This window comes from Helianthus annuus, chromosome 14, assembly GCF_002127325.2.
Source record: "Helianthus annuus cultivar XRQ/B chromosome 14, HanXRQr2.0-SUNRISE, whole genome shotgun sequence".
Taxonomy (NCBI): Eukaryota; Viridiplantae; Streptophyta; class Magnoliopsida; order Asterales; family Asteraceae; genus Helianthus; species Helianthus annuus.
The window spans coordinates 144,193,365-144,208,790 of record NC_035446.2 but is presented as its reverse complement, the minus strand read 5'-3'; the positions used below and the strand labels follow the sequence as shown (position 1 = coordinate 144,208,790).

Sequence of the window (15,426 nt, the reverse complement as noted above, 5' to 3'; positions counted from 1 at the left end):
GACATCGAGGCAAGCGAGGGATGGATTCCATCACTTCCACTATCCAATCAACTAATTGTCATAGTATGTTAAATTGTATGTTCATAGTATGTTAAATTGAACTAGTATGTTTTAAAATTAATGAAATGTTTAATTTAGTGTTTTATTTTTATTTTCTAATTTTAAAATGAAAATTAAAAAAATTGGGAGGGAGTGATGGAATTCCATCACTAGTGATTCCACCCCTAGTCCATTTCTATCACTAGTGATGGAAATTGGATTGATGATATGGCATTAGTTGATTGGATAATGGGAGTGATGGAATCCATCACTAGTGATTCCACCCCTAGTCCCCTAATCCAATTTCCACAAAACAAATGGAATCAAACAACAAACAACAAACCAAACACATCTGCAACAAAATAATCATATTATTCAGAAACTTTCTCAACACATATACAACTCAATTCTCAAATACACAAACTATCTATATCTCTCTTCCTCCTTAGAGAAGCATGTGTTTTCTTCTTCTTTCTTTGTTTCTCAGCCTTCTCCAGCTGCTCCACTCTTCGACTTAACGCGTTAATCATCCGCGTCTGCAACTCGTTCCTCTCAGATATCTGAGCCATCAGTCTCTTTATATCCTCGTTATCATCCATCAGATTCTCTAGAATTTCTCTGTTTCCCTTGTCTTCATTCACGCAATTGCGTTTCTGCACATCTCTCGGCCCATCATCTTTTTCCCCAAATTTTACAGGACTTGTTTCCATGGCGTCCACCTCACCGATTACATCTGCAGCCTCCACAGAATTGCAATTCCTAACAGCACTGCCATCTTTATCGTCGTCAATTGCTTCCGAAACGACATGATTTTCAACTCTCTCGTTAACAGAATTAGAGGCTTCTGTGACTTGCTCTGATGTACTCGTACCAACATTGTCAGGAGTAACGATTTCATCAGGTGAATGTGAATCTAGGGTTTGGTGATCAGGCTGAGCAATTGAATCCACCTTCTCCTGCAATGCAATTACTTTCTTAGTTACCGCTTTCCTCAAATCCCTAATCCCGCAATCAACACCGCGAATAGAATCCAATTTGAAAAGCAAAGACATTAGGGTTTCATTCACCCTCAGCCTCTCCTTCGCATCCCTACGAATCAAATTAACAACTTCCGTATCGTCAATTCTTCGTTCAATTTCGTAAACCTCATTTCTGATAGAAGCGATCTTCTTCACGGTCTTCCTGATCACAAAGCCTCTGAACACTTTTTGGATTTGAAGTGCTGCTGAATCCTTTAACATCGATATTGTGGTTGGTGGTTGATCGGATGAGACGAAGTGGACCGGCACAGATATGACTTTTGGGGATGATCTTTGTTGTGTTTGTCGAACCGGAATGGACCGGGAAGAGCTCCATGGTTGTTGCTTGGAGTAGTTTCTGAAAAATGGAACGTTCATTTTAGTGTTTTGGGAAATTGATCTGTAAAAGTTTTATGTTTTGAATGAATTTGGGGACAATCTGATGATGCATATTTATACGAGAAGTTTGTCATGGTAGAAAGGAGTGTTCTACAATATTCTGGATGCATATTGATATTTTCGCAGATGTCATTCATCTAGATGGATGTGGAATCTCCTGAACATCACACCAACACGATATTTTCATATTGATAAATTTAGTCTCTAAACCAATATTCCATATTACACATAGTTTGCTTTTGACACTCTAAGTTTATGTTAGTTTCCTTTTCAACCCCAACTTTGTTATAGTTTCCTTCTTACCCAAAACTTTATCAAATTTTATCTTTACCCTTTTCTAGCTCTTAAGTTTAGAAAATACAATTTTTAACCACTTAACTTTTTATGAACTTTGTAAATGCGGTCGTCCGTCGTCGTAAAGTAGTCCCTGCGAAGCTTTCGGGTTTGTAAATGCCACTTTAACCCCCTCGAGAGTTTTTGGCTTGATGATATAAATTCGAGTTAGTCGGGTCGCGTATAATACGTTATAATTATACGATATAAATTCGATTTACGTTACGTTTTGATCCAATCACAATGCAACCATAGGATACATTGAGTTCAATCGGATACGTCAAAACGTACGTTTTCATATGGTTAACACATCACATAACGATTGGGGTAATCTGTTCGATATTTGCGACGTACCCGCACTGCAACGCGCGCGGGTCTTATTACTAGTTACTATATAATAACAACTAGGTTAGAATCTCGTGTATTACACGGGTTGTATAAATTAATTTTATATAATAAATAATAATAAAATATATATTAAAAAAACTCATATATTACACGTGTTGAATAAAATATAATGTCATATGATAACACAAACGGTCGTCAAGATTTATCTTTTAAAAATGAACATTCCAAACCATTATAGCGATGCGTCTAAATGCACTTACAATTTGATAGAAGCATATGCCCGGCCTAAAATAATTATATAATTTTAGTAAAAAAAAGATAATAATACAATTATCAAGTATATATTAAATGGTAACCTTTGATTCCTAATTTACTATAATTTCAATCATAGAACTCCAACGTATATATATCTACTCATAATATTTAAATTTTTGTTTAAATTATTTAGAGAAAAAAAATATTTATTCTTATCTTATTTTTTGTTTAAAATTATTATTATTATTTGAGTTTATTACATAGTTAGTCTCTGTGGTTTGCACAAAATAAGATACTTAAGGGTACTAATAGTTTAAAATCACCTTCTAGGATATTAACTTTTTATTTTGTAACGTTTGGAGGTATTAACTACTATGGTATGAACATAGTTAGTCCTTTTGTTTGCATAAAATTACATACTTAGATACTAATAGAATGTGATTTTAAACCTACAAATAACGTTAATACCTCCAAACGTTACAAAATAAAAAGTTAATACCCTAGAATGTGATTTTAAATTATTAGTACCTAAGTATGTTAGTTTGTGCAAACCACATGGACTAATTATGTAATTAACTCTTATTATTTTATCTAATTTTTTGTTTAAAATTATTATTATTATTTTTATCATTTAATATGATCATAATAAAAACAAATGTTTATCCTTATCTTAATTTTTGTTTAAAATTATTTATAGAAAAACAAATATTTATTCTTATCTAATATTTTGTTTAAAATTATTATTATTATTATTATTTAATATGAAAGATAAATAATAAAATAAGTTGAGAAAACACTAGAAAGTGACACATGTTCAAAAAAGATTTTCATTTATTAGTATTGAAAGATTTGAGTATGCTCTTTTGCCTTAGAGATATTTACAATAGTACTATTTTTTTAATTTCCAATTTTATATTTTTACCACACAACAACAAAGAAAGAGGTTGGATTGGATGGTTTTCTTTTCGTGTCTTTTAAGTGTGGTTTATAATTTTAGTCATTCGGGTTTGTAAACTTCATTTTTGTACCTGAAAGTTTTGTTTCGGTATTTAAGTTAAAGTTTTCTTTATAAATTCGAGTTTGTATATATATTTTATGTGAGTTCACAATGTAAGTACATTTATCGTTGTTTAAATTTTACGTTACGTGGAGGTAGAATTCGTGTTTTTGTTTTATGATTTTTCTCGGTTTTAGTCGTCGTTTGCTTACTTTACTAAGCATGGTTTTACGATCCGCACCCGCAACGCAGGGGTTAAACACTAGTTATAAATAAGCAACATTTTGTTGCTTAATGTTCTTGTGCTACATGCATATGAAGTCTTTCAAAAATATTTTGATTTTTCATTTTTCATCCAAAGGTTTTTATCTTTTCATTTTAATCTCTTTGGCTTTTTAACTTTTAACACAAAAATTTTCATGTTTTGCAATTTAACCTCAATACTTTTTTATTTTCAACTTTGGTCCCTTATAATTTTCATCTTTCGTAAGTTGTTCGTTTTACGTTCGTTCAAAATTTTACGAGTCAACACGTCGCAACGTGTGTATGTGGTTCAATGTTTTTTTTTTGTTTTTTTACGTTTGACAGGCCCGTCACCGTTTGACAAGTTCGTTTCCAATGCATGGGTCCTAAATCGACTTAGGTTTAAAGAAGTTCGCCGCGATGCGGCGAATTTCTTTTGTTATTTAGTCTATGTTTACATGTGTTTTGAAATTACTACGAGCGCGTTGCGAACGAAACTGCTGAAACCGTAATTTTAAAGTGGATATAAAATAATAAAGATTGGTCCAATAGAGGAGAGGCGGCCGCTCATTTCGACCAATGACAGGGAAACACTATTCCATGCCATGGTCTTTGTATTTGTTGAATAATATATAATATTATATATATCTATGGTTCCCATTAAGTGTAACCAACTTTGAAATCAATAATGACCATTGGATTTGGCTGAGATTAAATCTCAGCCACATAAACTCTCAAAAATAACTACTTTGGTGGCAGTTTAGAGCAGTTTCTTCTTGTGGTGGTTTTATCAACTGGTGGTTACCTCTACCTCTTCATGCCCATGTTCATGGCGGTTTCAGTCAGAGGTTATGCACTATCTCATAGAATCCTACGGTTACCTTTTATTTTGGACAGTTTTTGCATTATCAAAACCACCGTTCCCACGTATGCAATCCACAACCACCTCCAGTGAACCCTTATATAAACACACAAATTGTGAAATTGGACAATATCCCACTTCCTTCTCTACTTTCGGTTGCACTCTAGGTACAGGTACAGAAGGAAGATCAATGGAACTTGATCGTCGTTGGCTCCTCCACATGAGAGTTTCTACAAATGCATCAGTTTTGTATCAATTTAGCCAAGCAGGTTCACTCTTTCTTACCTTTTGAAGTTCAATTTTTGTGTACTCTTTAGGGTTAAGCCTTTATAGTGTTCAGTTTTGTATCAATTTGCAATTTCCTGCACCGATTAAGCCAAGGTAACTTAATGTCTGTCTATCTCACAAACACTCTATATAAACATAATTTCCCCCAATTTCACCTTTCTAACTTGCAAAAATTTCTTCTTCCAATCTACCCTGTTTGGTTCCTGATCATGTAATTGTCCGTGATATGTAATTGGTTATTTCGCAAGCTAAAAATTCAGTTTTGTGTTAAAAAAAAATTGCTTGTAGAACAGAGCAAACACAATGGCAGATTGCAATGACATTGATGACCAGATGGATTCAGAGGTTGGCAACTAGGAGGATGATGATGTCGAAGGGTAGTAAATAGGAAAAAGTTGATGATGATGATGATGATGATGATGATGAAAAATCGTGAAGTTTGTGAACCTTTTGGGGATGTTGTTGAGGTCAGCTCTAATGGTAATCATTTACTGAGAAAATTGTGTTTTCTTTTAGATCAATTTTTGTTACGTGTTTGCTGTTGCGGTTGTTGATTTTAGGTTTACGTGTTTGCTGTTGCGGTTGTTGATTTTAGGTTTTATTTTATATTGTTGATTTTGCATCGTGTAACTCTTTCCGATTTTACATTTGTTCCGTTGTTCGTATGTGCTGCAAGAATTGTTTTTTTTTTTCCAACTAGAATTATTTTTGGCTGATGAACAGTCGTGTGATTCTCACTTTAGTCGAGTTTTTTTCTTATTATTATAATTTTTTTGTATCTTGTGATTCATTTCTTTGTGGTTCATATCGAGTACAGTTATAAAAAGTTTTTTTTTTATCAAATCAAATGAGTCTTTAAGTTCTTTACAAGTTGTGATATGGATTCTTTCGGCCATTGTAGTTTTGGTATGAATTCTTTTGGCCATAGTTCTGAAGCTAAACAAGGATGTGTGCCTTTTGTTTATCAATCTTTTAAAAGTCGAGTGACTTTTGTCTTATAAATCTTCTAAAAGTCATGTGACTTTTGTCTTACAAATAACAGTTAAAAAATCAATATATTTTTTCTGACCTTTTACTGTCAGTTACTTTCTCATGTGGGTGATTTCATGTTGTATGTTCCAGGTGGGGTGGGTCTTTATGAAGTGCATATTAGAGCGCCTTCGTTTAGCCTCTAATGTAGGAATTGACAAAACCAACTTGAATGGAAAAAGTAAAATGGCAGGTCCCGTATGGAGTAGTGTGGAACTATTCAATGCGAAGTCATAACAACAATGGAGCTCGGGCTTTGGCTAAGCATGTCAACAGAAGCAAAGGAAAAAATTTTGGGGCTCCTTCTCTGGAAATGGTTAGTAATCAATTTTTTGTCTTTCTTGCATGTATTTCCCTTTGCATTTATTCAGATGTATTTCTTAGAAATAGTTCTTTTATAAAGGGTCAACTAATTGTTTTGCTATGCTTTTTAAAGAAACTTAGCTCACAACCTAAGGGTTGTGAAGTTCCACTGATACTATTTGGCTAGAGATGGGAAGATGGTTGGGTAATGGTTCAAAACAGAGTCAGGTTGAAGTGGGTTGGGTGGAGTTGGATACATTGTGTGTACTCTTTTATATATAGAAAAAGTTTAGGTAATGTGTAAATTTGTGTATGCAGTAGCAGTATTAGTATAGTAAACCAAAGTTTTGAATCAAACTGGTTGTATGCATTAGAAATATACAAATGATTTTCAACTTGTCTGGCTCATTTCATGTTATAGCTAAAGTTTTTTATTTGACATTTTGAGATAAAATGCCCCCCAAATCAACCTATATAAGTCGGTCGAAATTATCACATCTACATTAGTTCATTTGGTTTTTTAGAATATATTATTGATCAATGCTATTGTTTACATTCTAATGTTGCCCAGAGGCTTATAAGAATGTGTTCGCCTTAAGGTTATCAATCACTTGATATCCCATTGTTGCTGGCTAAATGTGCATATTATTCCACCACATGGGTCTGTTTTTTAGATCCGGGTTCAAAATGGTCCTAAAAGTCAACCAAGGTATGCATTGATGTGTGTAAAATGCAACATATAAAACACATCAATTAAGGCATAAAACTAACCCTTTTTAAGTACTAATGTTGGAAAAAGAGTGTTTTTGTCTTCCTTTTGTATTTTCAGGATGAAATGAGCTCAAAATCACAAAAGAAGCAAAAAGACTACTAAATCTACCATAAATACAAGAAAAGGAACAAAAGTGAATTGCCCGGACCCTCAACGGCACCTCCCAAGACAAAGAGAAGAGAAACAGAGCCTGAACACGCCCCGTGTCCAGTGAACACGGGGGCGTGCCCAGGAAGCAGCAGAAAAGACAAACCAGTAGAAGCTTCCATTGCTCACCACGGGGCCGTGCCCAGCGGACACGGGGGCGTGTTGAAAGTACAGCAGGCGCATTAATTGTAATTCGCAATTACAATTAATGAAGAGAGAGAATGTCAGACGGGCACGGGGCCGTGTTCAGCGAACACGGGGCCGTGTCCAGCGTTCTGTTCAGCCTATAAATAGAGGAGCTTGGCTTCATTCTCTCTCATCCCTTGGCACACCACCTCTCTCACACTTCATCCACCACCCACCACCACCATAACACCATCATCCACCACCATCATCCATTGTCCATCATAGAGTGTGTGAGTCGTCTCGGGATCCAAGATTGATCGTAAGAGTTCTTGACAATCAAGGCCATGTTTGCCTAAGTCTCTTACATCACTTGGTGAAGACAAGTGTTTAGTATAATACTTTTTATTTTTAATCTTTTGCACTTTTTATTTGGTTTTGTATTAATGACGTTAATAACTAGTTACTTATGTTGAAGGTGATCTTTCCTTATCGTTTGTCCGTGGTGTCTTGGCATTATTTTACTGTCTATATAAAATAAAAGATTTTCACCATTCATATCTCCACGGTCTATATGGAGGTATGTTGGCTACCTGGTCGGGGGTTAAGGGAACGGTTTGGTAAAGGTCTTGCCCTTGTTCAGCGTTTAGAGGTCCTGCTTGGGACCTGGGTCAAATTTAGTAGGATCTCCTTCAATACCCATAGGTATTGGATGGCGGGGATCCAAACTCTTTGACCCCCTCATAAGCTAACTACTATTAATACTATAACCCGGCTATTTAGGACTGTATCCCTGCTGACTCAGACTACTTAGCCGAGGGTAACGTCACCGCCAAAAGCGGGGCCTACCATAATTTGCATTAATAACTTAATTCATTATCTTTCAATAATCCAACCCTTTAGGATTGTATCCTTGCTGACTCAAACTACTGGGTTGAGGGTAACGTCACCTCCGAAAAAGGGGCCTACTACAATAACTAAGATAATCTCTTAAACAAGTGCAAAAGTGCGAAAATAATCAAAGGTTATACTAATACACGTGTCGGATCCAAGTGATTCATCTTGTCTATCTGTTTTTATTTTATTTTATTTTTCAGCATTTAGTTAGTTTTTATTTTTCTTAGTTTAAAACATTTTTCTAACTTTTTGATTTGATTAGACGTTGAGGATAAACCGGTATTAAAAGCTCTTGTGTCCTTGGACGACCTCGGTATCTTACCAACACTGTACTACGTCCACGATGGGTGCACTTGCCCATATGTGTGTTTAGTGTTAGTAAATATCGTGTTTTATAAATTTAAAACTTGGCTAAAAGTGTAAAAAGGGCTTAAAAATATATCTAAAAATATATACACACCGACACGCATCAAGTTTTTGGCGCCGTTGCCGGGGACACAAGGATTTTAAGAAAGTTAGGAATCAACGGCCTAATCATCTTTTTATTTTTCTTTAATTTTTTAGGATTTTTTTTTAGATTTTTCAGCTTCTGCAGAGCTCAGCACGGGGCCGTGCCTGGTCGGACACGGGCCGTGCTCAGCAACGTCACTGGCAGTTTTTGTTTTTCAAGTTAACAGGAGGCTGACCACGGGGCCGTGTCGGTGCAACACGGGGTCGTGTCCAACTTCCAGTAACTGGGATCTGAAAAACAACCACTGTATCTCCGACCACGGGGCCGTGTTCGCTCGACACGGGGCCGTGGTGAACCTTCTGACCAACATTCTTTTCTGTTTTTATTGCAGGACTTGGAACCCGACGCCAACCTCGCATAGTGTATGAGCTCCAGTTCCAATAAAGACATAAAGGAACCATTAGAAGAACCCGAACGCTATCTCAGAAAAAAGTTAAAAGCCAAAAACCAAGAGAAAGTTTCGGGTGACCCAACCCCAATGGCGGACCAACGCACCCTCATGGATTACTTACGACCCACCGTAGGTAATCTCGGCGCCGCTATCAATGCCCCGAATGTCGAAGCCAATAACTTCGAACTTCGACCGCACTTGATACAAATGCTCCAAAACTCCGCAACCTTTCACGGGCTCGCGGACGAGGATCCCCATCTACATATAACTAATTTCTTAGAAATATGTGATACATTTCGGATCAATGGAGCATCAAACGACGCCATCCGCCTTCGTATGTTTCCATTCTCACTAAAAGACCGAGCGAAAGCTTGGCTCAACACCCTCCCAGCTGGATCGGTAAACACCTGGGATGAACTAGCCCAAAAATTTCTATATAAGTATTTCCCTCCTTCTAAAACTGCTAAATTAATGGCTGAAATTAACACATACTCACAAGAGGACGGGGAATCCTTATATGAAACTTGGGAAAGGTTCAAGGAGCTATTACGCAAGTGTCCCCATCACGGCCTCGCAATATGGCAACAAGTATCCACTTTCTACAATGGGTTGTTGCCACATACTAGGCAGACACTTGATTCTAGCTCCGGGGGACTTTTAGGTAATCGACGCCCACACGAAATATATAATCAAATTGAGGAAATTGCTCAAACCAATTTTCAATGGCACACTCCCCGGGGAAATAAAACTATCGCCCCGGGCGCCCATAAGGTGGATGAAAGCACCTCTCTACAAGCCCAAATCGAGGCCCTTTCTTCAAAAATAAAAAAACTAGAAATGACAAAAACAGTCTCGGTTATGGCTTGTGAGGGGTGTGGTGGGTCACATGAAAATTGGAGTTGCATGAAAGAAACGGACGATCAACAAGAAATGGTAAACTACATTGACAATAGACCTAGGCCGTCGGGTCCTCCAACGGGGACCTTCAACCAAGGATGGCGAAACCACCCAAACCTTGGTTGGAGGGAGCCCGGCAATAGTAGTAACCAACAACCACAACGAACAAACTTTCAGCAATCAAGAAATGAGTCACAAAATTTCACTCAACAACAAAGTGGAAGAGAAAGGCTCGAAGATACTATATCTCGCCTCGTCTCTGACACTGACAAGAAAAATTCGGAAAGATTCCTACAATTAGAATCTAACTTTAGGAATCAACAGGCTAGCATTCAAAACATAGAAAAACAAATAAATCAACTAGCTCAAAATTTTTCCGAAAGACCACAAGGCGCATTACCCAGCAATACCGAAACCAACCCGAAGGCGCAAGTTCACCTCATCACGCTACGAAACCGGACCGTAGGGCCTGCAGAAGTACCTCCAACCGCGGAAGAATCAACGCCAACACATCTGCAGGAGAAGGACCCTCCCCCATCAACAGAGCCTACCAAGGCTCCTCGAGTTCCGTACCCCGGTAGGTTAATTCGTCAAAAAACCAACGAGCAATTCGCAAAGTTCGAAAGTTTGCTAAAACAATTGCATGTCAATATTCCTTTTATCGAAGTCCTAACCCAAATGCCTAAATACTCTAAATTTATGAGGGACTTCCTTACACATAAAAAGAAAATTGAGAATTTGCAATTAGTTAATTTAGGCGAAGAATGCTCTGCCCTCGTACTCAATAAACTACCCCAAAAGAAGATCGATCCCGGAAGCTTCACGATTCCGTGCTCAATAGGGGAATCTCCCGTTCGCAATGCCTTGGCCGACTTAGGGGCAAGCATTAACCTCATGCCCTCTTCAATGTTTAAAAGGCTTGGCTTGGGAACCACAAGCCCCACAAAAATAAGCATACAACTCGCGGATCGATCGGTCAAGTTCCCGCAAGGTGTCATCGAGAATGTCTTGGTAAGGGTAAGCAGGTTTGTTTATCCTGTTGACTTTGTCATACTCGACATGGAGGAAGACAACGAGGTCCCCCTTATTCTAGGGAGGCCTTTCCTTGCCACCGCACAAGCAGTAGTGGACATGAATGAAGGGACACTAACGTTGAGGTATGGGGACGATGAGGTAAAATTCGGAGTTGGGAAAAGAATAGAGGATGACGACCCGGTCCACTACATGAAGGTTATCGACTCAAGCTTGGATGCCGCTCTCCGACGGTGTAACTTGGGAGGCAAGGCACCCCAATCAAATGACGTGTGACCGGGAATTGGGTCTAGCCAAGGACCCTTATAAACGTGGCGCACCACGGAGGCATTCCGCGGATCTATCCTTAGTTTAAATTTAATCTTTTACTTTTTTGCAGAATAAAACACACTCATGGTGGTAATGGATGAAAAAGGGAACGAGAAAAAATGAAACCATGCAGAAGAACAGAACAAACCGACAAAAATCTCCATAACAGAAGGCTCCACACGGGCCGTGCCCAACCAACACGGCCCCGTGCTGAGCCCCCTGCAGGAAATCACCCAGTTCAGGTAACTGGACACGGGCCGTGTTCAGCGAACACGCCCCCGTGTCCAAGCTTCTGTTTCAATTCTATAATTTTTGTTACTGGCACTTGACCACGGGGCCGTGCCCGGTCAACACGGGGCCGTGTCCAGAGTGCCAGTAACACAAATCTTTGTTTTTAAACACACTTTTACATATTCTAATCAACCAAAAACTCTATTTTTGGACACATTGAGGACAATGTGTAATTTAAGTGTGGGGGGATGCTAAAACCTTGGAATTTTGCAAAATCCTAAAACAAGCCTTACACAAAACTCTATTGGAACCGCTAAACACCCCAAATTTTTTCAAAAACTTTTTCATTTTTTTTTTATTTATTTACTTGTCTTAGTTTAAGTTGGGAATAACAAGTTATAAAAGGGTTATATTTTTACAAACTTACAACCGATAGCGTTGTGATAAAAAGAACTAACATAAGAAAATTATGAAACGGTATAACAAGTCTAGCTAAAATTCGATTATATATGCTTGGTCACATTAGAAACCCATTCCCACAAAAAGTGAGTTTTGAGCCTTTATTGAGCATAAAAATACACATATTTAGATTAAATGCTCATTTTTCGTTTCTTGTGTGAATAGCCGCTCGGTCTTTACAAATCTAGAACTTGCCACGACGATACATTCCCGGTCCTTACCAACTTAAACCCAAGTAAGTAAATGATGGAGGCATTAGGACTAACTATTTTTCTTTCAAAACCATTATTTTTCAATTTTTTTTACCTACCCAAAATCCCCCTAGAAAACCCCTTTGAGCCTAAACCTTTCATTTCATTACCCCCAAAACAATTTTCTACCCACCAAAAAACCTTTTTCATTTTTTCACCTTTATTTTAGTAACATACTCGGTTTTTCATAAACATACCCTTTACGTGACGAAAAAAAAAAAAAAAAATATGATGAAGTCAAAAACAAACATAAGCTACAAAAAGCTTGTTTGGAGAAATACTTCAAAAATAAATGTCACCAAAAATAAGGTATTTTACGAAAACCGACACTTGTTACGATTTTCGCCCTTTTTACTAACCACTAACCAACCACCCACCTTTAAACCCAAGCCTTCACCCCAAAAGACCTCTTGATATTTACAAAGGTAAAAAGTTAAAAAGGAGGAGGATTGATCGCTTGGCAAGCATATGGAAAATGTAAATCCGTGCAGCTCTCGAGCGATTCACTTAAATATACACCTTCGGCCGAGTGATTGAGTGATCTCCCGTGAGGTATGTGGACTTGTATATAAATGGAATTTTAATAAGGCATGCTATGCAAAATTTAGTAATTTATCTTATGAAAAGTTCAAAATAAACCATGACGAATAAGATTGTAAATAAAATAAAAATAGAACCTATACAAACCTTGGATTCCCGACACTCTAGGACAAGTTAAAAAACTTCTCTTCTATCTATTCCATTTGGGAGTGTAAGCCACATTAAAAGAGTTTTGCTTGAGGACAAGCAAAAGTTCAAGTGTGGGGGTATTTGATGTGTGTAAAATGCAACATATAAAACACATCAATTAAGGCATAAAACTAACCCTTTTTAAGTACTAATGTTGGAAAAAGAGTGTTTTTGTCTTCCTTTTGTATTTTCAGGATGAAATGAGCTCAAAATCACAAAAGAAGCAAAAAGACTACTAAATCTACCATAAATACAAGAAAAGGAACAAAAGTGAATTGCCCGGACCCTCAACGGCACCTCCCAAGACAAAGAGAAGAGAAACAGAGCCTGAACACGCCCCGTGTCCAGTGAACACGGGGGCGTGCCCAGGAAGCAGCAGAAAAGACAAACCAGTAGAAGCTTCCATTGCTCACCACGGGGCCGTGCCCAGCGGACACGGGGGCGTGTTGAAAGTACAGCAGGCGCATTAATTGTAATTCGCAATTACAATTAATGAAGAGAGAGAATGTCAGACGGGCACGGGGCCGTGTTCAGCGAACACGGGGCCGTGTCCAGCGTTCTGTTCAGCCTATAAATAGAGGAGCTTGGCTTCATTCTCTCTCATCCCTTGGCACACCACCTCTCTCACACTTCATCCACCACCCACCACCACCATAACACCATCATCCACCACCATCATCCATTGTCCATCATAGAGTGTGTGAGTCGTCTCGGGATCCAAGATTGATCGTAAGAGTTCTTGACAATCAAGGCCATGTTTGCCTAAGTCTCTTACATCACTTGGTGAAGACAAGTGTTTAGTATAATACTTTTTATTTTTAATCTTTTGCACTTTTTATTTGGTTTTGTATTAATGACGTTAATAACTAGTTACTTATGTTGAAGGTGATCTTTCCTTATCGTTTGTCCGTGGTGTCTTGGCATTATTTTACTGTCTATATAAAATAAAAGATTTTCACCATTCATATCTCCACGGTCTATATGGAGGTATGTTGGCTACCTGGTCGGGGGTTAAGGGAACGGTTTGGTAAAGGTCTTGCCCTTGTTCAGCGTTTAGAGGTCCTGCTTGGGACCTGGGTCAAATTTAGTAGGATCTCCTTCAATACCCATAGGTATTGGATGGCGGGGATCCAAACTCTTTGACCCCCTCATAAGCTAACTACTATTAATACTATAACCCGGCTATTTAGGACTGTATCCCTGCTGACTCAGACTACTTAGCCGAGGGTAACGTCACCGCCAAAAGCGGGGCCTACCATAATTTGCATTAATAACTTAATTCATTATCTTTCAATAATCCAACCCTTTAGGATTGTATCCTTGCTGACTCAAACTACTGGGTTGAGGGTAACGTCACCTCCGAAAAAGGGGCCTACTACAATAACTAAGATAATCTCTTAAACAAGTGCAAAAGTGCGAAAATAATCAAAGGTTATACTAATACACGTGTCGGATCCAAGTGATTCATCTTGTCTATCTGTTTTTATTTTATTTTTCAGCATTTAGTTAGTTTTTATTTTTCTTAGTTTAAAACATTTTTCTAACTTTTTGATTTGATTAGACGTTGAGGATAAACCGGTATTAAAAGCTCTTGTATCCTTGGACGACCTCGGTATCTTACCAACACTGTACTACGTCCACGATGGGTGCACTTGCCCATATGTGTGTTTAGTGTTAGTAAATATCGTGTTTTATAAATTTAAAACTTGGCTAAAAGTGTAAAAAGGGCTTAAAAATATATCTAAAAATATATACACACCGACACGCATCAGCATCATGGCACACACTACTATTATGACTTTTGGTATTTTTCTTTTGTGACAACAAATATGAACTAGGTACCTTCAAGCCAGAGAACGGATTTAGTAATTACCTGAATAGTACATATTCATGCTTTTGGGTTATAAGCTCTTTCAGGGATTGTCCTGTCTCTGGTGGGATCGGACTCAAATTTGCTAAGACCATTGGGTGTGGTTTGGGTAGTCCCTTTGGAGACTATCCGCCACGTAGGCGCCATGTCACGTTCAATAAAGGACCATCCAAAGGGGACTATCCAAGGGTGTGGGGACTACCCAAAGTTAATAAAAAACTAATATATAATAAATAATTAAAACAAAAAAAAGCTCTCACTATCTCTCTCTATGTGGTCCCCACCATCAGCCATCAGCCAATCAGAAAGCATCGTCGCCTCCGTCTTCCTTCCACCGTTGGCGACGTGACGAGCCCCAAGGGGACGGTGTGAGACGTGGGGGACGAGCAAAGACGGGGAAGGGGCGACCCCCACACCCCATGGTCTAACATTCGACATGTTTAGGACTTCCATACTAGACCTGGCTTGGGTCCAGGGTTTTTTTTTTGAGCTTTAGCCCATTTGTGCACCTCTATTGCAAACATGACAAACTCTAAAAGCATGCCAGCTATTTGCCGAACAGTATTCCTGAATCCTTTCCATTTCCTAGTCTAAATTTTTATATTATATACTATATGATATATTTTAGAGTTTACTGGATTTCTTGAACCGTATATGGAGGATGGTTAGGCAAGGGGATGGCACATTAAAAC

At 38.1% G+C, this 15,426-nt stretch overlaps 1 protein-coding gene across 1 annotated transcript; it reads right to left on the bottom strand.

Annotated features, from left to right (window-relative positions):
* Positions 1-449: 449 nt before the first annotated feature.
* Positions 450-1,436, bottom strand: LOC110907519. The gene has a single exon (XM_022152491.1). The coding sequence runs from the start codon at positions 1,434-1,436 to the stop codon at positions 450-452; it is 987 nt and encodes a 328-aa protein (XP_022008183.1).
* Positions 1,437-15,426: the final 13,990 nt, after the last annotated feature.

Coding starts and splice junctions, on each gene's coding strand:
- LOC110907519 (XM_022152491.1), bottom strand. CDS start 1,436: ATGAACGTTCCATTTTTCAGAAACTACTCCAAGCAACAACCATGGAGC.